Source organism: Balaenoptera physalus (genome assembly GCF_965194825.1).
Source record: "Balaenoptera physalus genome assembly, chromosome: 2".
Taxonomy (NCBI): domain Eukaryota; kingdom Metazoa; phylum Chordata; class Mammalia; order Artiodactyla; family Balaenopteridae; genus Balaenoptera; species Balaenoptera physalus.
The window spans coordinates 90,766,679-90,791,260 of record NC_138883.1 but is presented as its reverse complement, the minus strand read 5'-3'; the positions used below and the strand labels follow the sequence as shown (position 1 = coordinate 90,791,260).

The 24,582-nt window shown below is 37.9% G+C and overlaps 1 protein-coding gene across 5 annotated transcripts in view; it reads left to right on the top strand.

Moving 5' to 3' along the window:
- Window positions 1-24,582, top strand: part of DTWD1 (DTW domain containing 1) — a 50,346-nt gene that overhangs the window by 14,387 nt on the left and 11,377 nt on the right. For 3 of the 5 annotated variants that reach the window (XM_082453052.1, XM_082453054.1, XM_082453053.1), the window contains one exon: window positions 4,522-6,494. In XM_082453052.1, the coding sequence (XP_082309178.1) occupies window positions 4,522-4,769 (248 nt within the window). In that variant the 3' untranslated portion in view covers window positions 4,770-6,494. Of the gene's footprint in view, window positions 1-4,521; window positions 23,335-24,582 lie in introns of those variants that run through there. The other 2 variants (XR_014261412.1, XR_014261413.1) reach the window with 1 other exon arrangement.

Below are 24,582 nucleotides of genomic sequence, written 5' to 3'. Positions count from 1 at the left end.
ATGTAAAAGAATGAGATTAGAACATCCTCTAACACCGTATATAAAAATAAACTCAAAATGGATTAAAGACTTAAATGTAAGACCAGATACTTTAATAAAGGAAAACATAGGCAGAACACTCTTTGACATAAATCAGAGCAATATTTTTTTGGATCCATCTCCTAAAGCAAAGGAAATAAAAGCAAAAATAAATAAATGGGACCTAATTAAACTTCAAGGTTTTATACAACAGAGGAAACCATCAACAAAATGAAAAGACCAACCTACTGAATGGAAGAAAATATTTGCAAATGATATGACTGATAAGGGAGTGATATCCAACATATATAAACAGCTCATTGCATGAAAAAGCAAATAATCTGATTAAAAAATGGACAGAAGAATTGAATAGACATTTTTCCCAAGAGGTAATACAGATGGCCAACAGGCACATGAAGTGATGCTAATCATTAGGGAAATACAAATCAAAACCACAATGAGATATCACCTCACACCTGTCAGAATGGCTATCATCAAAAAGAACACAAATAACAAATGTTGGTGAGGATGTGGAGAAAAGGGAACCCTCGTGCACTGCTAGTGGGAATGTAAATTGGTGCAGCCACTATGGAAAACAGTGGAGGTTTCTCAAAAAACTAAAAATTGAACTACCATATGATCCAGCAATTCCACTCCTGGATATATATTTTAAAAAAACTAAAAACACTAATTGAAAGACATATGCACCCCAGTGTTCATAGTAGCATTATTTACAATTGCCAAGATATGGAAGCAACCCAAGTGTCCATCAACAGATGAATGGATAAAGAATATGTGGCATGTATGTATATATATATATACACGTAAACACACACAAACATACACACACAATAGAATACTACTCAGCCATAAAAAAGAATGAAATTTTGCTATTTGCAGTGACATGGATGGACTTGGAGGGCATTATGCTAAGGGAAATAAGGCAGACAGGGAAAGACAAATACTGTATGATATCACTTATATGCGGAATCTAAAAAATACAACAAACTAGTGAGTATAACAAAAGAGAAGCAGACTCACAGAGAGAACAAACCAATGGTTACCAGTGGGGAGAGGGAAGAGGGGGAGGGAAAATAGAGGGATAGGGGAGTAAGAGATACAAACTATTAAGTATAAAATAAGCTACAAGGATATATTGTAAAACACAGGGAATATAACCAATATTTTATAATAACTATAAATGGAGTATAACCTTTAAAAATTGTGAATCACAATATTGGACACTTGTAACATATAATATCATACGGCATACTTCAATTAAAAAAAGATTTGCTCTTTTTAGATTAAATTATTATTTAGTTTTGCTTTTTTTGACCTGTATGTGGTTTTCTCAGGACTCACATTGTAAACTTACCATTTTGTTTCTAAATTTATAGCTATAGTTTATTCATTTTCACTGCTTTGTAATATCTGATTGTGTGAATATACTACAGTTTATTCAGTCTCCTGTTGGTGACACAATTGAATTATTTCTAGTTTTTGCTGTTACACACAGTGCTACTATGAACATTCTTGCACATGTGCAAGCTTCCTCTAGGAAACGTACCTAGAAGTGGAATTGCTCTGTTGTTACGTATAAGAATGTTCAGTTTTCCGAGACAATGCCACCTGTTTTCCAAAGTGTGGGTATACAAATTTATACTCCCATAATTAATGTGTAAGAGTTCCCATCGATCATAATCCCTCCTACCATTGTCTTGCCAAATGTTTGATTTTTGCCAATAGAGTGGGTATAAAGTGGTATCTCATTGTATTGATAATTTGCCTTTCTCTAATTACTAATTGGATTGAGCATCATTTTGTTTGCTTATTTGGCCATACACATGTCCTGTTCTATGAAATATCTATGTCCATCTTTCTAGTGTTTTGTTTTTCTTTTCTTATTGATTTGTATAAATTCTCTATATATTCTAGAGTATAGATAATAATGTTTGAAATATCTTCTTGCAGTTTGTGGCTCCTCTTTTAAATTTCTTTATCTTTTGAGGAACCGAAATTCTTAGTGTAGAATTTATCAGTCTTTCATGTTTACCACTTTTGTGTCTTTTAAAAATCCTCTCTACCCCAAGATATTTCTAATAATTTGTTCATAGATGTAAAAAATATTTTCTGTGTATGTCAGATGTGTTTCTTCCTTTTCAGTTCTTGTGCATCTAATTAATTTATTATTTTTGTATTACTGTGTTAACTAAGACCTCCAGTGCAGTATTGAATGGAAGCCTTGTGGAGGTCATCCCTGTTGTATTTCAGTCTGATAATCATTGTCTTTTAAATGGCAGGTTTAGTCAGTTTATATTTGCTGTGAGTATTGATTTATTTGGACCTATTTCTATCATCTTAATTTTATTTTTATTTGTCTTGCTCTTTACTACTTTTTTCTTTTCCTGGCTTTTCTTTGATTGATTGAGTTTTTATTTTTCATATTCCATTTTTTAATATTCCTATTTTTGTTCTTTTAGGGAATTATACTATGCACATGTAACTTAAAAAAATTCAGTCAAACAACATTTTACCTCTCCTTTTGAACACTGTAAGGCCTTAATACACTTAAGCTTGATTCATCCCCCTCCTAGTTATTGTTATTTTCTTCATTATTTTTTGTTCCGTCATTTATTTTCAGGCCACAAATTAGATACTATTATTGTTTTTCTTTAATACTGGCATCATTTCTTTGGATTTGCATAGATGTTTACCATTTTCTTTGCTCACCATTCTTATAACTCAGACTGTTTTTTCTGAAATACATCTAGAAATTCCTTCCATTGGATCTCCAGTTGGCATATGTTTATTGGCATATTTTTGTTTGTCTATTAATATTTTTCACTCTTGTTCTTGATGTATAGTTCTGCTGGGTAGGTAATTTTAGGTTGCCAGTTATTTCCTCTTGGCACTTTGAAGATTTTATTCCAGAGTCTTCAATATTTTATTGTTCCTAATAAAAAGTCTCCTGTCATTTTTTTTTTTTAACTAATTAATTTTTATTTTTGGCTGTGTTGGGTCTTTGTTGCTGCACGCGGGCTTTCTCTAGTTGGTGGTGATCGGGCGCTACTCTTCGTTGTGGTGTGCGGGCTTCTCACTGCAGTGGCTTCTCTTGTTACAGAGCACGGGATATAGGTGTGCAGGCTTCAGTAGTTGTGGTGCATGGGCTCAGTAGTTGTGTCACGTGGGCTCAGTAGTTGTGGCTCACAGGCTCTAGAGCGCAGTCTCAGTAGTTGTGGCGCACGGGCTTAGTTGCTTCGCGGCATGTGGGATCTTCCTGGGCCAGGGATCTAACCTGTGTCCCCTGCATTGGCAGGCGGACTCTCAACCACTGCGCCACCAGGGAAGTCCCTCTTCTGTCATTTTGATTACCTTTCTTTGGTATATGATCTGTCTGTTTTCAATGGCTACTTTTAAAATATTCTCTTTAGTCTTGCTCTTTTGCAGTTACACTACTATAAGAAGGATCTCTGCACTGATTTCTTTGTATTTATCCTCCTTGAGATACATTATGTCATGTATCTGTGACTTTGCATTTTTTAAAATAGTTTCTGAAACAGTCATAGGCATTATCTCTTTAAATGCTATCTCTCCTCCATTCTCTTTGCTGTCTCCCACAGAACTCCTATTAGATATATATTTGATCCTTCATATCTCTTAATATCTTGGTATGTTTTTATATTATTTATTTCTTGTCATTCTCTGCCACATTTCTTAGGTAGCTGTTAGGTTAAAGTGAGGCGTGATAGTAGGAAATCATTGATGACTCAGAGGTTCCTAATCTGGGTCAGTGGGCCAATTTTGATATTACCTTCTTCACTTTTATTTCTCACTTTAAAATAAAATACGATTTTTAGAAAGTATTTGCAAACTAAATATTATGTGAGTCTGAGTATTGGTCTAAGGTACTAAAAGCATTCTAGGTTTGTATGTTGACATCTGAGTTGTAAGAGATGAGAGTACTATTGTACTATGTTATTGAGTCTCTGAAACACAGATGTGACAGCTAATGAAACAGCTCTAAGTACTCTGTTCATGAACATATAGCCAAAAAGTGATAATCCAGAAGTAGTTTTAACAGTATTAAGGACCATTAACCTGCCTACCTGGTCTCAGTGAATTTCAGAACAATATTTTAAATGTCAGTTTATCAAGGAAATGAAACTCTTCTGAAAATTGGTGAATTTAGTCCTGTCACAGATTAAAGTCAAAAAAGACACTGGCAAGTAGAAGACAGAAAGAGTTGAACATCTTAAATGTTAACTACTTTTAACCCATTTGCTACAGGTCCAAGACTTATAGATAACTGTCATGGATAAGATTTCATCCTGTGTTTTATATTGCTTCCATATATACCTTAATGCATTTGAGAAAATATCCTATTTGGAATTGGGATTGAAGGAATTTAAAGAAAATCCTTAAAGTAATTAAGGGAAATTATTATTGTACCACACCCTGTGGTTAACAGGAAATATTTATACTTCTCTTATTTGTTTTTGGCAGGGTTGCTACAAGTTGAGTTGAAAACGAGAAAAACTTGCTTTTGGCGCCATCAAAAAGGAAAGCCAGATACCTTCCTTTCCACAATTGAAGCCATTTACTACTTTCTGGTAGATTATCATACTGATATTTTAAAAGAGAAATACAAAGGACAGTATGATAATCTTTTATTTTTCTACTCTTTTATGCACCAGTTGGTAAAGAATGCCAAATGCCCTGGAGGCAAGGAAACAAGAAAACTTACCCATTAGTTTTTAGGAAGTCACTTAATGTAATTTTATTTTGCTAAAATCAATAAAATTATAACTGTGCTTTGTTTATTCCTAGGAAATATTTCTGTATAATGTCTGTAAGACCACTTGAAAAAATAAGGTTTTATTTATTTTACTTCATATTTTTTAAACTGAAGTTATTTCTAAGGGAGTTTTCAGAGATAGTGTTGACCGAAAAATTCATTTCAGAAGTTATTTGCTCAAATTTGGCATATCTCAATTTTATTACCATATTTTAATATAATAATGTGTTGTATTTATATATATGTAATTAAATATAATTAGATATTTGTTTAGAGATCTTCATATCTTTCCACCTATACTCACAGAATCTCCTCAAGTAATTTGTTTAAGGTTAATGGCAAACATGGGCAGAACTAGAATTGTAGCTCCAGTCCCATAGGGCTATTTCTTCTTAAGTCCACACTGTCTGTGGTGGACATTTGTTGCTTTTTTCATCTGCCTGGCATCTTTTTTAGGGAGAAATTGCTAGCAATCATGTCCTATCATAGGGATGGACATATGACCCGGTTTAGCAAGCAAAGTGCCTAGTGATTGATCCAGGGATGAGCACATGTCCCAACATCCTTCTTGATAAGTGATATGGATGCTCTAGGAGATAGGGTTTATTTTTCAAAAAGCAGTGGTTAAAAGCACAGACTCTAGAGCTAGTCTAAATCTAAGTCTCAGCTTTCTTTTTTCACCTACCAGTCATTTGTCAGTTTCTTCATTTCTGAAGAGATGGTAATACGGTAGCTATTTTAGGATTATGGTGAGGTTTAACTGAATTAATGTATCTAAGGGGCTTTCAACAGCACCTGGCATATACTAAGTGCTATAAATGTGTTTACTCTTTTTATTATTTTATGAAATTGTGAAATAAGCATGATGTATATAATCCTAGAGCTACTGGTGACATCTCTGCTGCAGGTGGCAAGAACTTGCCTTAGAATGAAGCCAGCAAAAGAAAGCAGAGTGGAGAGATAAAAAGACTGAGTCCTGAGGACATCATTTAATCATCTAATCTAGCTGCTTGTGAATGGAACCCTACTGTGCTGAATAGCTTCTGTTTGCCCTCTGGATCCACCCTCCACTCTTTCCCATTCTGCTCTCTGCTCTGGAGGTAGGTCCCCTTGACCACTGGCTTTTGCTTGGGATCAGCAAATGGAAGCACCGTAGGAGATTGGAGATTGAAAGGAAAATGAAATTGTTTATTTATTTCCCTTGCTCCTTTCCTGCCAGGTCACCATGGGTTGGGTGTGTCCTTCGACTGAAGGTCATCCTGTCAGGCATCCCTTTCCCAGCAGTTATTCCGGTTAACTTCAGGCCCATGCTCCCTCCGTTTACCCCTTTTCACTTATATCGTAATGAGTCCAGGGTATTAATAGCCCCAGCATAGGTCAGTGTACCTTGCTGGTTTTCCTAAACCCTGCCTATACCTTTGTAAATAGTAATTTTATTATATTTTTCTCAAATGTCCCCATTTGAAGTTGCCCTCTTTCTGGGACACTGACTGATAAATTTCACCCATGTGGGTGCTAGAAATAACAGTACATTTCCCAAAGTATACTCAGTGGGACACGTGTTTTTATGAATAAATGAGTTATTGGTAAAATTTGCTGCACCTTATATTCCCCTGTTAGAGATTCAAAAGGCACAAAATGAAAGTGCTGAAAAGTCCTGAAATAAACATTTTGAACTTTATTTTAGTTAGTATTTCTTAAACTTATTTGAATAAGTAATGCCTGCTAACATACTGTGGAAATAGAACATTTGAAACATTGTAATTTAGAGCAGTCCCTGATTAATATATATGTGGCAGTTGAGGCCTAAAGAGATTAAGTAACTTGCCTATAAGGTCACACAACTAATTAGTGGTAGAACCTTATCTAGAATCTAGGACTTCTCATTTGGTTCAGTGAGGTCACCATTTTATTATGCTTTTCATTAAAAGGAATATAGATTATATAAGGTTTGAACATTATTAGTCCCATACTCTTAGCCAAATAAACAAGCTGACTTGCCTATTAGTTAATAGGCAATAACTGGCTAGCAGTTATTTTTCAAGAATGGAATTAAAATGGATTTCTTCATGTTTAGAACTTGACCTTGGGAACAGAAGAAGGCCTGAATTGATTTAAGCCGGCCTCAAGTTGGATTTCTCTGGGCTAAATTTGAACTTTCCTGAGCCAAAATCTATTGCCATTTAACTGGCTCTCCAAACCAACAAAATATAACTGTTAAAAGGGAGAGGGGGAAAAAAAGAACTCATTTGCCCCTATCTTACAGCTGTCTTAAGAAAGATGACCCATATACTCCATAAGAGCCTAATTTATAACTAAGGCCAGAAAAATCTTAAGTTTTTCCCCCCAAGTAATAATAATACCTGTTTGAACAATGAATTGTCTGGACTTGTCTTGTTTTTCTTTGGTATGAAAGACTGTAAAAATGACAGTAGTTTTTTACTCCTCCCTGTATTCTTTTTTTCATGCTCCTTTGAAGTACATTCTCAAGTACTTTCTGGGCCATATGTATTTCCAAACATCTGGTGTATTGCCACTTACTCTTGTGCTACTGCTGTCACCATAAACACATACATGTCTTGGTTAGCCTCCTTGAGGGTGAGACATGCATGAAGCAGAGCCAGGTTACCCTGGTCACCCCAGCTAAATCCTGTCTTCGAATGGCTGATAGCCAGTCAAACCCCAGGTATGTGAACCATCCCAGCCAAAATCAGCAGAACCACCTAACTGACACCTATCTGATTCCAGATTTGTTAGCAAGGGATGTCCATTGTTATGCTTCTGAAGCTTTATAGCTATTATTATACAGCATTATTGTGCCCATAGATATCTCATCTTTGGATATAGTATCAGACACACCTTCCTCAAGTGCCTTCTCACATTCTTGGCCCCACTGTTTCCTAGGCCACCAACCACTTTGCCATAGCTACCACCCTACATAGTGACACATTACTAGCAGGCTGGAGTGATTCTTCTGCCTGAGGTCAACTAGCCACGTGCTCAGAATCTCTGGCCCATCCCAACGCTTCTGGACTCAAGGAAGCATCATGCCACAGGGTTTCCCCAGTGATTGTCAAAAGGGCTAGATGATGCAATCTGGAAGAGCAGTGAAGTTAACTGTCTGGAAAACTTGGATCAATGGACTAGAAGAAGCCATCAGACAAATTCCTCTCCCTTCTCATGGACTATTTTGAGGCATAGTTTTTCACTCTCCTGCCCAGAGATGTACCATGTAGCTAAACAACTGTACTTACCAATTATCAGCAGTGTCTCTTCATGGCTTTTCATGAAACAGAAACCAAATGCTATACAGTAATTTATCAATTTGCATTTGCTCCCAGTCTCTGCTAGCCTTACTTCCTTACTCTCACCAGCCTGGATTGCCCCTTCTAATAAAGTAATAGATTTAATTTTTGCCTGAGGCTCTCTTTTCTAGAGAAGCCAGGTGGTTTAGTCTGTATTTGGTGAGGAAAGCAGATTCATTAAAGTAATACATGAATGAAGAGGTTTAATAAAGGAATTGGGGTTCACCCAAATATGGGAGTTGCTGGGGAAATAAAGGTCTGGGAGACCAGCAGAAGAGGATTAGAGAAACATTCACTAACTAGTTCGGCCTGAGACGCTCAAAGTACTCATGGCTTAGTTTGTAGAAATGTATATGTATTGAATATATCGCTTTTCTAATTTCCTTAATCTTTCTAGTAGCCCTTTGATTCAGCTGAAAGGCATCTCTTTAACTCCTTCAGAGGTTGTACAAAATGAGTGTATAGTTAGACCTTACTTGGTCTTTTACTTGAGGCCATCATAATGACAATACCCTGGATTTGTTCTTTGTCCTAAGGTTATATTTAATGATCAAACATTTGATTTGGTGAAAAACAATTTCATTTTCCAGTCTAGGCTCTATATTCCCTCTCAATAATATTTGCATTACCCCTTCCTTATTTTTGAGCTTGTCTTAGAGTACCTTATAAATTGCAGTGAATAGCAGCCAGCTTATTCTTTCAAAATTCTGCCTCAAAATCTCACCCAATGCCATGAAGGTATTAGGTACATTTTCTGTCTTCCATGTTACTGCAGGTGATAATTTTACCACACTTTTGCCTCCAAATACTGGCAATTAAAAGACCCTAGTGTGGGGGCCCCTTAACCGGTCTCAGCCGCCCACCCACAACCCCCTGTGTCCAGTATCCTGGATGATAGAAACCAGTTCCACAGAGAGAAACAAAACAGTAAAATAAACCAGGAACAACTCTTCACTGAAATGTTCCCTGAGTCATCAGCGCTGCAGACACAACACGGGTTCTTCAGCATCAGGTTCAAAAGTCAGGGCTCCGGGTCACAAAAAATGTGGCCCCTTATCACCTCCTCAGTGGAAAGAACTGTGTGTGTTTTCTTTAGGGTGATAGAAATAGCACACTGAAGCTGCAAACATTTAAATGCACACAGGCTGTTAAGAGTTGTAAACTTCTTGAATCCAGGCAGAGAAAACAACAGCCCCCAAAGGAGAAAAAGTTTACTCACCCATAAAGTTCATGAGTAAGGGAAATTTTTAATTTGTACATTATTTATAACTGTGATTAACTACTTGGTCACCTGAATAAAAGGTTGTATAGGAAAAAAAAAAGACCCTAGTGAAAAGTTTGGCTAAACACTCAATGAGCCTGCAGTGAAGACCACCACCCATCAATAACACTTGGTGAAAGACTCCAAATTAGAAAAAGGGGGGGAAATCCAAAGGAAACAGACAAGCAGAGAATGAAAGGGAAAAAAAACCTAAATATCTTCAAAAAAAAGAAACTATATTGTATTCACAAAACAAGAATGGGATAGTATGAAAAAGAACAAGCACTAGACAAAAAAAGAGATCCTGGGGAGACCTTCAAGATGGTGGAGGAGTAAGAGGTGGAGACCACCTTCCTCCTCACAAATACATCAGAAATACCTCTACATGTGGAACAACTGCTACAGAACACCTACTGAATGCTGGCAGAAGACCTCAGACTTCCCAAAAGGGTCTTGGTGCTCCGACCGGGTGTCAGGCCTGTGCCTCTGAGGTGGGAGAGCCGAGTTCAAGACATTGGTCCACCAGGGACCTCCCGGCTCCATTTAATATCAAATGGCAAAAGCTCTCCCAGAGATCTCCATCTCAACACTAAGACCCAACTCCACTCAATGACCAGCAAGCTACAGTGCTGGACACCCTATACCAAACAACTAGCAAGACAGGAACACAACCCCACCCATTAGCAGAAAGGCTGCCTAAAATCATAATAAGCCCACAGACACCCCAAAACACACCACCGGACCAGTCCTGCCCACCAGAAAAACAAGATCCAGCCTCATCCAACACAACACAGGCACTAGTCCCCTCCAAAAGGAAGCCTACACAACCGACTGAACCAACCTTAGCCACTGGGGGCAGACACCAAAAACAACGGGAACTATGAACGTGCAGCCTGCAAAAGGGAGACCCCCAAAGACGGTAAGTTAAGCAAAATGACAAGAAAGACAAATACACACCAGATGAAGGAACAAAGTAAAAACCCACCAGACCAAACAAATGAAGAGGAAATAGGCAGTCTACCTGAAAAAGATTTCAGAAAAATGATAGTAAAGATGATCCAAAATCTTGGAAATACAATGGAGAAAATACAAGAAACATTTAACAAGGACCTAGAACTAAAGAGCAAAGAAATAATGATGAACAACACAAGAAATGAAATTAAAACTTCTCTAGAAGGAATCAATAGCAGAATAACTGGGGCAGAAGAACAAATAAGTGACCTGGAAGATAAAATAGTGGAAATAACTACTGCAGAGCAGAATAAAGAAAAAAAAATAAAAAAGAATTGAGGACAGTCATAGAGACCTCTGGGACAACATTAAACACACCAACATTCGAATTATAGGGGTTGCAGAAGAAGAAAAGAAAAAGAAAGGGACTGAGAAAATATTTGAAGAGATTATATTTGAAAACTTCCCTAATATGGGAAAGGAAATAGTCAATCAACTTCAGGAAGCACAGAGAGTCCCATACAGGATAAATCCAAGGAGAAACACGCAAGTCACATATTAATCCAGCTATCAAAAATTAAATACAAAGAAAAAATATTAAAAACAGCAAGGGAAAAGCAACAAATAACACAAGGGAATCACCGTAACGTTAACAGCTGATCTTTCAGCAGAAACCCTGCAAGCCAGAAGAGTGTGGCAGGGCATTTTTAAAGCGATGAAAGGGAAAAGCCTACAACCAAGATCACTCTACCCAGCAAGGGTCTCATTCAGATTCAACGGAGAAATTAAAACCTTTACAGACAAGCAAAAGCTAAGAGAATTCAGCACCACCAAACCAGCTTTACAACAAATGCTAAAGGAACTTCTCTAGGCAGAAAACACAAGAGAAGGAAAAGACCTACAATAACAAACCCAAAACAAGAAAATGGTAATAGGAATATACATATTGATAATTACCTTAAATGCAAATGGATTAAATGCTCCAACCAAAAGACATAGACTGGCTGAATGGATACAAAAACAAGACCTGTATATATGCTGTCTACAAGAGACCCACTTCAGACCTAGGGACACATACAGACTGAAAATGAGGGGATGGAAAAAGATATTCCATGAAATGGAAATCAGAAGAAAGCTGGAGTAGAAATTCTCATATCAGACAAATTAGACTTTAAAATAAAGACTATTACAAGAGACAAAGAAGGACACTATATAATGATAAAGGGATGAATCCAAGAAGAAGATACAACAATTGTAAATATATATGCACCTAGCATAGGAGCACCTCAAACATAAGGCAAGTGCTAACAGCCATAAAAGGGGAAATCAACAGTAACACAATCATAGTAGGGGACTTTAACACCCCACTTTCACCAATGGACAGATGATCCAAAATGAAAATAACTAAGGCAACACAAGCTTTATTTTTTTTATTTTTTATTATTTTTAAAAAATTTATTTATTTTATTTTATTTATTTTATTTTTGGCTGCGTTGGGTCTTTGTTGCTATGCACGGGCTTTTCTCTGGTTGTGGTGAGCGGGGGCTACTCTTCGTTGAGGTGCGCGGGCTTCTCTTGTTGTGGAGCATGGGCTCTTGGCATGTGGGCTTTAGTAGTTGTGGCTTGCGGGCTCTGGAGTGACAACACAAGCTTTAAATGACACATTGAACAAGATGGACTTAATTGATATTTATAGGACATTCCATTCAAAAACAACAGAATAGACCTTCTTCACAAGTGCTCATGGAACATTCTCCAGGATAGATCATACCTTGGGTCACAAATCAAGCCGTGGTAAATTTTAAAAAATTGAAATTGTATCAAGTATCTTTTCTGACCACAATGCTATGATACTAGATATCAATTACAGGGGGAAAAAATCTATAAAAAATACAACACATGGAGGCTAAACAATACAGTACATAATAACCAAGAGATCACTGAAGAAATCAAAGAGGAAATCAAAAAATACCTAGAAACAAATGACCATAAAAACACGACGACCCAAAACCTATGGGATGCAGCAAAAGCAGTTCTAAGAGGGAAGTTTATAGCAATGCAATCCTACCTCAAGAAACAAGAAACATCTCAAATAAACAACCTAACCTTACACCTAAACAGAGAAAGAAGAACAAAAAAACCCTAAAGTTAGCGGAAGGAAAGAAATGATAAAGATCAGATCAGAAATAAATGAAAAAGAAATGAAGGAAATGATAACAAGATAAATAAAACTAAAAGCTAGTTGTTTGAGAGAGAAAAAAAAAAAAGATAAACCATTAGCCAGACTCATCAAGAAAAAAATGGAGAAGACTCAAATTAACAGAATTAGAAATGAAAAAGAAGAAGTAACAACTGACACTGCAGAAATACAAAGGATCATGAGAGATTACTACAAGCAACTCTATGCCAATAAAATGGACAACCTGAAAGAAATGGAGAAATTCTTACAAAAGTACAACCTTCTGAGACTGAACCAGGAAGAAATAGAAAATATAAACAGACCAATCACAAGCACTGAAATTGAGACTGTGATTAAAAATCTTCCAACAAACAAAAACCCAGGACCAGATGTCTTCACAGTTGAAGTCTATCAAACATTTAGAGAAGAGCTAACACCTATCCTTCTGAAACTCTTCCAAAATATAGCAGAGGGAGGAACATTCCCAAACTCATTCTACAAGGCCACCATCACCCTGATACCAAAACCAGATAAAGATGTCACCAAAAAAGAAAACTACAGGCCAATATCACTGAGGAACATAGATCCAAAAATCCTCAACAAAATACCAGCAAACAGAATCCAAAAGCACATTAAAAGAATCATACACCATGATCTAGTGGGGTTTATCCCAGGAACGCAAGGATTCTTTAATATACGCAAATCAATCAATGTGATAGACCATATTAACAAATTGAAGGAGAAAACCATATTATCATCTCAATAGATGCAGAAAAAGCTTTCGACAAACTTCAACACCCATTTATGATAAAAATCCTCCAGAAAGTAGGCATAGAGGGAACTTACCTCAACATAATAAAGGCCACATATGACAAACCCACAGCCAACATTGGTCTCAATGGTGAGAAAATGAAACCATTTCCTCTAAGATCAGGACCAAGACAAGGTTGTCCACTGTCACCACTATTATTCAACATAGTTTTGGAACTTTTAGCCACAGCAATAAGAGAAAAAAAGAAAAGGAATCCAAATCGGAAAAAAAGAAGTAAAGCTGTCACTGTTTGCAGTTGACATGATACTATACATAGAGAATCCTAAAGATGCTACCAGAAAACTACTAGACCTATTCAATGAATTTGATAAAGTAGCAAGATACAAAATTAATGCACAGAAATCTCTTGCATTCCTATACACTAATGATGAAAAATCTGCAAGAGAAATTAAGGAAACACTCCCATTTACCATTGCAACAAAAACAATAAAATACCTAGGAATAAACCCACCTAAGGAGACAAAAGACCGGTATGTAAAAAACTGTAAGACACTGATGAAAGAAATTAAAGGTGACACAAACAGATGGAGAGGTATACCATGTTCTTGGATTGGAAGAATCAACATTGTGAAAATGACTCTACTACCCAAAACAATCTACAGATTCAATGCAATCCCTATCAAACTACCACTGGCATTTTTCACAGAACTAGAACGAAAAATTTCACAATTTGTAGGGAAACACAAAAGACCCTGAATAGCCAAAGCAATCTTTTTTTTTTTAAATTTTATTTATTTACTTATTTTTATTTTTGGCTGTGTTGGGTCTTCGTTTCTATGCAAGGGCTTTCTCTAGTTGTGGCAAGCGGGGGCCACTCTTCATCGTGGTGCATGGGCCTCTCACTATCGCCGCCTCTCTTGTTGCGGAGCACAGGCTCCAGACACGCAGGCTCAGTAGTTGTGGCTCACGGGCCTAGTTGCTCCACGGCATATGGGATCTTCCCAGACCAGGGCTTGAACCTGTGTCCCCTGCATTGGCAGGCAGATTCTCAACCACTGCGCCACCAGGGAAGCCCCCAAAGCAATCTTGAGAAAGAAAAACAGAGCTGGAGGAATCAGGCTCCCTGACTTCAGACTATACTAGAGAGCTACAGTTATCAAGACAGTATGGTACTGACACAAAAGCAGAAATATAGATCAATGGAGCAGGATAGAAAGCCCAGGGATAAACCCATGCACATATGGTCACCTTATCTTTGATAAAGGAGGCAAGAATATACAATGGACAAAAGATAGCCTCTTCAGTAAGTGATGCTGGCAAAACTGGACAGCCACATATAAAAAAATGAAATTGGAACACTACCTAACACTGTACAGAAAAATAAACTCAAAATGGATTAAAGACTTAAATATAAGGCCAGACACTATGAAACTCTTAGAGGAAAACATAGGCAGAACACTCTATGTCATAAATCACAGGAAGATCCTTTTTGACCCACCTCCTAGAGAATTGGAAATTTAAAAAAAAAGTAAACAAATGGGACCTAATGAAACTTTTGCACAGCAAAGGAAACCATAAACAAGATGAAAAGACAGCCCTCATAATGGGAGAAAATATTTGCATATGAAGCAACTGACAAAGGATTAATCTCCAAAATTTACAAGCAGCTCATGCAGCTCAATATCAAAAAACAAACAACCCAATCCAAAAATGGGCAAAAGACCTAAATAGATGTTTCTCTAGAGAAGATATACAGATTACCAACAAACACATGAAAGGATGCTCAACATCACTAATCATTAGAGAAATGAAAATCAAAACTACAATGAGATATCACCTCACACCAGTCACAGTGGCCATCATCATAAAATCTACAAACAAGAAATGCTGGAGAGGGTGTGGAGATAAGGGAACCCTCTTGCACTATTGGTGGGAATGTAAACTTATCCAGCCACTATGGAGAAGAGTATGGAGGTTCCTTAAAAAACTAAGAATAGAACTACCATACGACTCAGCAATCCCACTACTAGGCATATACCCTGAGAAAAACATAATTCAAAAAAGTCATGTACCACATTGTTCATTGCAGCTCTATTTACAATAACCAGGACATGGAAACCACCTAAGTGTCCATCGACAGATGAATGGATAAAGAAGATGTGGCACATATATACAATGGAATATTACTTAGCCATAAAAAGAAATGAAATTGAGTTATTTGTAGTGAGGTGGATGGACCTAGAGTCTGTCATACAGAGTGAAGTAAGTCAGAAAGAGAACAATAAATACTGTATGCTACCACATATGTATGGAATCTAAAAAAAAAAAAAAAGGCTCTGACGAACCTATGGGCAGGACAGGAATAAAGTCACAGAAGTAGAGAATGGGCTTGAGGATATGGGGAGGGGGAAGGGTAAGCTGGGACGAAGTGAGAGAGTGGCATGGACTTATAAATACTACCAAAGGTAAAATAGATAGCTAGTGGGAAGCAGCCACATAGCACAGGGAGATTAGCTTGGTGCTTTGTGACCACCTAGAGGGGTGGGATAGGGAGGGTAGGAGGGAGACGCAAGAGGGAGGAGATATGGGGCTATATTTATATTCATAGCTGATTCACTTTGTTTTAAAACAGAAACTAACACACCATTGTAAAGCAATTATACTCCAATAAAGATGTTAAAAAAAAGAAAAAAGATTCTGTAAATTATTGGGTTGGCCAAAAAGTTTGTTCGCGTTTTTCCGTAAGATGTAAAATAAAAAAAGATTAAAATGTGAATGCTGAAATAAATCAATACAAGAGTTGGAGGAGAAAATATAGCATATGAATAGAATATTATAACTTCCAAAAAAAGTCCAACCTTAGTTTAAAGTTGTAGTTGAAACTATAGGCTACATGTTACGTTGTATTTAATAAAAACCTTGAGGAGAAAGACACTGATAATAGTGCTTATACTAGCCAATACCGTTTGTTGTTAAGGAGAAAGTTGGAGATTATTTGTATACCAGTTACCTTAAATTAACAAAAAATAGAGTATTAGCCAGGTAGAATGAGTCTATTCATAGCTTTAATCCATTAATCTACATGTACACTGTATATTATAATCATATTGAGTTTCTAGCTGGGTTGCTGAGATGGACCAAGGCACTACTCTCCAAATTATTTTTAACCATGATGTTTCTATATTATCCCCTTGAGATTCTGACAATTGCAATCTTACTTTATATGTAGTTATAATAAATAGTATTTATCTCATTACATAGTTTTATAGAATATTGTGTTTGATGGAGAAAATTACTCACCTGTGCTGTAATGTTCGCATCAACACTTTGCTGATTAATTTAGTATCTATGACCTCAGTATCTTTATTCACTAATTCTGCCACTATAACGAGTGAATAACTAGCTAGTCAAAAAACAATACTTTGTTTTGACTTTCTTTCTAAAGGTCATTACTAAACTCAGAGTGATGTTTATTTTTCCCTTTGAGGAGGTCTCCCAGAAAGTCAAAGGAATGAAAAATAGAAGGAAAAAAATAATTAGGGACTACTCCATGAGGCCCTTTATCTAGATAATAAGAGTTACAGACAGAATGAGAATTGTGGGGGAAAAAAATGTTTTTAAATCCTAAAACTGAAGGACACAGGTCTTTAGAATGAAAGAAAAGGCAGAGTAAGGCTTAGCATCAAGGAATTGCAGAACACCACAGAAACACAGAAAATAACCAAAGTTTTCAAAGAGAAGAAATAGGTCATACAAAGGTCAAGAATCACGTTGTTAGAGGACTTCTCAAAAATATTGGAAAGTAGAAAACTTTGGGGTGATGACTTCAGAACTCTTAAGTGAAAACGATTTGGTTTCTGTTTCCAGTTATATGATCAAGTGTGAGTACAGACTAGAGACATACTATGTTTCAAAAAATTTACGTCCCATATATCCTTGAGATAAAGATGTTTAGGAAGATACTGGAGGATGTTTGCCTTAAAAATGCAGGAAGAAACCAAAAGGGAGGAGAGAGCATCAAGAAAGCAGCAAAGGGAAATCCCAGGATTCATCCATTCAACAGAAATTTTTGGTTGCCTACTATGTGCCAGATTCTTTTCTAGGTAATGGATACAGCACATTAGGTAATAAGTGCTAAGAAGGAAAGTAAAGCAGAGTAAGAGACAAACAGTGACTGGTGCAGGAAAGAGATGCTATTTTAAATAAGGTCATCTTGGAAAGCCTCAATAAGGTAGAATCGAGCAGAGACCTGAATGAAGGGAGAGAAAGTGAGCCGTGCAGATAACACAAAGAATAGCATTCTGAGAAAAGGGAACAAGTATGTGCAGAGGTCCTGAGGCAGCAATATACTTGGCATGTTTGGGAAATAGGAAGGAGGCCAGTTTAGCTGGACCAATTTGTGGGAGGGGAAAAAGTGGTAGAAGACAGGATCATAGTGGAGTAGGGATAAGGGGTCACATCTTTAATGCTTTGGAGACCATTGTAGATGCTTGGATTTTACTCTGAGTGAGATATGAAGCCATTGGAGGGTTTAAGCAAAGGAGTGACAAGATTTGACTTATATTTTTAAAGGATTATTCTGACTCCTTTGTGGAAAATAGACTGTAAGAGGGCAAGGAGTTAAGTAGGAAGATTAATTAGAATACTATTTCAATAGTCCATGTGAAAGATGATACTTGCTTGGACAAGAGCAGTCATGATAATAAAAGAGTGGTAAGGAATGGTCAGATCCTGGATATATTTGAAGTTAGAGCCAAATATGATTTGCAAATGGATTAGGTGCTCTGATAGATATGGAGATGTGCTGCCTTGATCCTCCTTCCAGGAAAGACTTGATGATGAACCTCAGGAAGTGTGGAGGACAGAAATTCTCCAGCTCTCAGCACTTCATCTGCAGCAGCTATAGAAAACACTTTACCTGAGGTCACATCCTCCCTAGCTCTGAGGACCAAACACAATGGGGATGTAAAACCCTTGCCATTTCAGCCTAATGCATCACATTATGTCAGGCAAAACTCACTCCAGAGCTTCCTCCTTTGCAGCTTGACTTCTTCCTCTGCACAATCTGCTTCTTCCCCTTCCCTTGACAAGTGTTTTCTGATAAACATCTTGCAGCCCAAATTCCATCTCAGGATCTTCAGAGAACCGAACTGTGACAGTTGGTCCCAGTAGTGGTCTAAGGTGTCTGTGAGGAATCCATCACATGTGGCACATGGAACACAAACAGCCCCTGGCTGAAGGTGGCAGCTTTCACCAGTGGTAAAATGAGAGAGTTTACCTGTGGAAGAGAATGAACTAGTGAGTGCAGTATATCAAGTACTTGAGACTCTTGAAGGAACTCATAGATTTAAGAATAACAGAATTGGATGGCTAAGTACCACTGATGCTCTACAGAAAGTGGGCCTCTTTAGTTGCACACAAAGCTTGTCCAGAACTGAGTAGTCTGAGTGGCTGAACTGGTAATGGTCCTAGGAGAAGAAATATTGGAAGATCAACCACAGGAAGTCTGGAATAGAGGCCTATGGATGGACATATTGGCACTGAGCGTAAGCATGAACAGTGAAGGTCTTTGTACCACATGTAACACCCACCAGAGAGCATCCACTACTGAAGGGGCACTAAACAATAAAGAAGACTGAATAAATTGCCCAGTTGACATCATCTGCCTCAGTCATTGGCCAACTGGTGCTGGCCCTTGGGCACATGAATGGAGTCTCCACTGGAGAAGGGATGAAGACAGAGTGTGGGTTCAACTGATCAAGGCTAATTTAGCTTCTGCCGCTGCTGAATGCCCAAACTGCCAGCAATAGAGAGCAACACTGAGCTCCCGATATGACACTATTCCTTGAGACCAAGTGTCAAGTTGGCTACGTTAGGCCCCTTCCATCCTGGAGTGACCACCTGTTTCTTGTTACTGGAATAGACACATATTCCAGATATGGGGTTGCTTTTCCTACCCAAAGAGCCTCAGCCAGTACCACCATCTGAGTGTTTATGTAATATTAGATTCACTAGCATGAGATCTCACATAATGTCACATCAAACCAGGGAACCTGTTTTTCAAAAAAGGAAGTGCAGGAGTGGACCCTTATCCACAGGATCCACTGATAATGTCACATATCTCACCACCCAGAAACTGCCAGCCTGATAGGGCCTCGGAGCAACCTGCTGAAGGTACAGCTGAATACCAGTTCAGAGGCAATACTCTGAAAGAGTGAGGTGCCATACTCCAAGATGTATTATATGCATTGGATCAAAGATATTTATATGGCACTGTGCCTCAGTACAAAAAATATGGGTCTAGAAGCCAAGGGGTGAAAGCAGAAGTGTCCCTAGCCCTTACAGTCACTTCTAATGACCCTTAAAGTACTATTTATGTTTCCTATCTTCACAACTCTGAACTCTGCATATTGAGAGGTCTTGGTCCCTAAAGGGGATACACTTCTAAGAAATATAGCAAAAATTCCATTGAAATATAAGCTGCAGCTGCTACCTGGGTACTTTGGGCTCCTTGTGCCCAGAGACCAGCAGGCAAGAAAAGGGGACACCTTCTTGCCAGGGATAATTGACTCTGATCATCAGAAGAAGATAGGGATCCTGTTACACTCACTATTAAGGTAGAAAAGAGTTAATATGGAGCCCAAGTGATAACACTTAACAAATTGTGACTGTAAAGAGAAGGTATAGCAACTCCATCCTGATAAATGCATGATGGCAGAAACTCAGGCCCCTCAGGGAATGAGGGTCTAGGTCACAACACCAGGTAAGCCAACAACAGCAGCAGAGGTGGTAGTGGAGGATGAGGGAAATCTAGAATTGATAGTGGAGGGGGGAGATGACAAGTATTGATTGTATTCTACAGCCTTACTACAGCCGTTGGGACTGTAGTTTGTCCCACTAACCTCTATCTTCTAAGTTCCCCTCAGGAAAAGAGACCCCTTCACTCTTGTAGGAGCTGCTTCCTAAACATACATGGAGAAATAGACCTATATGAAGCAAGGGGTAGATTGTGGTAAGCAAAGAGATATGCTGCCCGGATTCATCTTCAAGAAAGGACTTGCTACCCAACCGCAAGGAATGAGGTCAGCAACCTCCAGCTTCCAGTTTCTTCACAGTCTAGCTCAACTGCAGAGAGCCACTTTGCTTCAAGTCCTGCCCTTCCTACATTTGGTGACTGAGTGAGATCAGCTGCATGCAGCTGCAGAAGTGACCCCAGCACACATGGGGAGCAAAAAATATAAACAGTCAAACAGAGAATTAAGAGAATTTATAAATGATTGTTATTATTTTAAAACACTACATTTTTTGGAGTGATTTGTTATTCAGCAACAGAGAAATTGGTATCTGGAGTAGCATGTAATCTTAACAAAATGCAGAAACATGTGGTACTGGCTTTCAGACTAGGTAGCAGGTTGGGGATTGGAAGAGTGGCAAGAAGACTGCTAGTGGAGGCTGAAAGGTCGGTGTGGTAGACAGAATAATGCTCCCCTACCTCAAGATATCCACATCCTAATCCCCAGAAACTATGGATATGTTACTTTACGTGGTAAAAGGGACTTTGCAGATGTGATTAAGGATCTTGAGATGTGGAGGTTACCTTGGGTTATCCAGGTGGGCCAATATAAACACAAGGGTCCTTAAAGTGGAAGAGGGATACATAAGAGGAAGTCAGAGTGATACGAAATTAGGACTCTGTTGCTGGCTTTGCAGATGGGCGAGGGGAACCGCAAGCCAAGGAATGTAGGCAGCCTCTAGAAGCTGGAAGAGGCAAGGGAACATGTTCCTCTCTAAGAGCCTCCAGAAAGGAATATTGTTCAGCCAACATCTTGATTTTATCCCTGTGAGATCAGTGTTGTGCTTCTAACCTACAGAACTATATAATAATAAATTTGTGTTGGTTAAGCCTGCTAAGTTTGGTGTTATATTACACAAGCAGGAGAAAAATAATAATATAGTTGGTTAAAAGGCTATTAGCCTTAAAGAATAGTAAACAAACTCTTAGTAGAGGGTGGAAAAAGGCAGTAAGGAAATCATTAAATGCTGGAAAATGGGATTTTTTTAAAATGTAGCAATAGATAATTGATACAGCAATATTTTTGTTTGTAGAGGAGAGCTTAAGAGAAAAAGACTTAAGAAGAAAAGACCTGTAGAGAATTGGGGGGACTAGATTTTTCCTTTTGAACTGCTTCTGTCTCTTTTAGTTGACTGATGGTATCTTCATCAATATAATTTTCTTAAAAATTGTGTGAGCCTTATTTAGCAAATTAGTCCACCCCATTAGACAAAAGCCACTTCCATAAATCTCTTCTAGGCAGGCCCCTTCTACCTTGGGCTGAGAATCCAAGTGCTGTAGAAAATGCCCACAGTATTTATTCTGTAGCCTTCAGGGCCTATGAGGCATTGCTTGACATCATTCTAAAATCTTAAAGGGTCTTATAGCCTCTAATTTATTATAACCCTGAGACTATGTTTTATTGTTGGCACTTTGGGCTTTTGTCTTTGCCCCGAGATCATTTATGACATTGAAAATATTTTTCTGGCTGATAAAGATGGGAATAAAAAATGGTAGAGAATACTTCATAGGCTTCTGGATGTGCTAAGAGTTTATAAGAGATGACATCTACATATTTTACTTTCCTCTCTAGACTCATCATAAAAAGCTTTGAAAAGTTAATACTACTTTTTTAAACTTGAATATAAGTTAAACTTAGAGGTAATATCTATTTTGTTATTAAATGTATTATAAATATTTATGTTATTGTAATACAGTACAGTCATAACAAGCATCCATGAGCATTTAACAAACAACTGTTAATTTATGAAGCAGAGAATAACATGAGTGAAAGTTCTGGTTAAATTTTTAGAGTGAAAGCTAACTATTTATTAGCTTAAGAAAGAATTTATGTTTGATTATCCTGTATGAAAGTGTTGATGCCAACTGGTTCTCTGCTGGGAGTTCAAAAAACAACTCAAATATGTATAAAAGAATATTTATCTTATTTCCTCTTGAACACCAATAACAATGTTTACAATCTTATTATCAAGGGCAATGGTTTCTTTTAACACATGTATATCCTTGACAATGCTGCAAATAGACTCAAATTTTCTAATTATTGATGGCTCCTTTTTCTTTAATTGATTACATATTTGGAATTTTATAACTGTACTGAATCCAAAGAAAAATTGCTTTGTTAACTTCAGGGCTTTTTAAAGTCTAAGTATAATGGATTGTAAAGATAATGGAATTTTTTAAAGTCCAGATTTCTTCCATTCTCGGAGAAGATTATCTAATCTTTTTATCACTTACTATAGAGGATTTTTTTTTCACAGTGATATGTTATTAAATGTTTGCTATTGTAACCATTTTTTCCTCCAGTTTCTCAAGCAAACATTTCACAAATGCTTTAGGAAACTCTAGAGAAACTTTTAATAATTTAACACACAATAAATTCTGATTTTAAAGCACTTAGGAAGGAAGGAAGGGAAGGAAGGGAGGAAAGAAGGAAGGAAGGAAGGAAGGAAGGAAAGAAGGAAGGAAGGAAAGAAGGAAGGAAAGAAGGAAGGAAGGAAGGAAGGGGAGACAATACATTGAACCAAGTAGCCTAATGTTTTATAATCTTAGGGGAAAAAACTCCTTTTTCTCCTTTCAAGACACATTTCCCTGAGAACATGTTTTTTGTATTTAAAAAACAGAAGTCTTACTTCCTTTTCTCCTCTATAAAAGAGTTCTCCTCTCTGCTTTTGCTGGGGACTTGCACGTTGCTCACCACAGTTGCAGAACCCAAACTGAAATTCTCTATTGATCCCAAATTAACCCTTTTTTTTTTTTTACCTGAAGAAATAACTGGCAGTCTGTTTTAGGTCAACTGAAGTGAAGCAGAGAGCATGGGTCACCAGGTAGCAGGATGGAGGGCTGGAGAGTGGCTGGAGAAGGCTGTTGGGAAGCCGAAGTGTGACCTGAGAGCTCCTCCTAACATGGGGCTCATCTGTCATCTTAAGCACATGTGGGGCACTGGACTGGGGACATGTCCTGAGCACGGCCATCCCTTTCAGGTGAGCAGGCTCTGCTGTAGCATGTGTTTCCTGGATGCTTGTTGGCAAAGAACCTCCTCTGAGTCCCTCCACCGGCAGGGCACATTTGGTTCCACAACAGGCCTCCTTTAGGAAAAGAGCACAGACTCAAAAGCTCAAGTCCATCCTGACAATGTTGAATTTTATCTGATGGTTAAGAAATCCCCCCTTGTGTTCTGGAAAGATGGCTTACTGCAAAGAACCACTCTTCTTTGTATGCGTTAGATAAGACTTACAGATGCCCCCATTGTTTACCAATGATAAGCACACACAGACTCTCCAAACTCCCATTTTTTTCTTCGTAGATGATTAGCTGAAATGCTGTCCCCACTGATCATTTGGAACAAACTGTTTGTTAACCAAACTTTGGTCAAGCTTCTTTTCTTCTCTAAGGCTCCTGAACTTTGGCAGCAGACAGCTCTTCCTGAGAGTAGAGTGGCTTCAGGGTCAAACATTCTCTGATCTACTCTCCGATCGCTCCACCCTTTCATCCTATTTCCCCACATATAGTTCTTCCTAGCCTTGCTAAGCCCTCATTATGAGAGGAAAACTTTTTTTGCCTAACTCTTGAGAAGCTTGCAGACCTTATGGTCAGAGTTTCTCCCTTTTGTAACAGATCTCTCTCCTCCTAATGCAATACTTCCCACCCCCCACCTCCATGCCCCATAATCCTTTTGAATAAATCTTTCCTTACTGAAAAAAAAAAAAAACAGAAGTCTTTGTTACTTTTGGAAAATACTTACGTAAAGTTAAAAGTATTTTCCAAATTTAAATATGGACACCTCAATTTATTTTCATAATGGGAAATGAAAATAAATGAGAAGCTATTCCAAAAGTAAATTAATTTTACTTCTCAGATGAAATCAATGTACAGAGATATTTAAAACTGGAACATGGTATCTTGAGAAGTCCAAGCTATCCTTCTAGAGATGTGGCAGATCCTTGGAGGCGGGCACTACATGGAAAGAAAGGCTACACAGGGAATAACTGAAATGCCCCAGTCAATAACACCAAAGCCCCAGACACGTGAGAGAGACCTTCTTGAACTTTCTCGCTCAGCTTAGCCACCAGCTGAATGCAGCCACAACAGCAAACCCACCTAACATCACTTGAAGCAGCTATAGAAAATAGTTTAACTGGATACCACATATCCTCTATATTAATCAACCAGACAGCTGACTGAATTTTTTTCAATGCCGAGTCAGTGATTCTGTTATATATGAAAGTAGC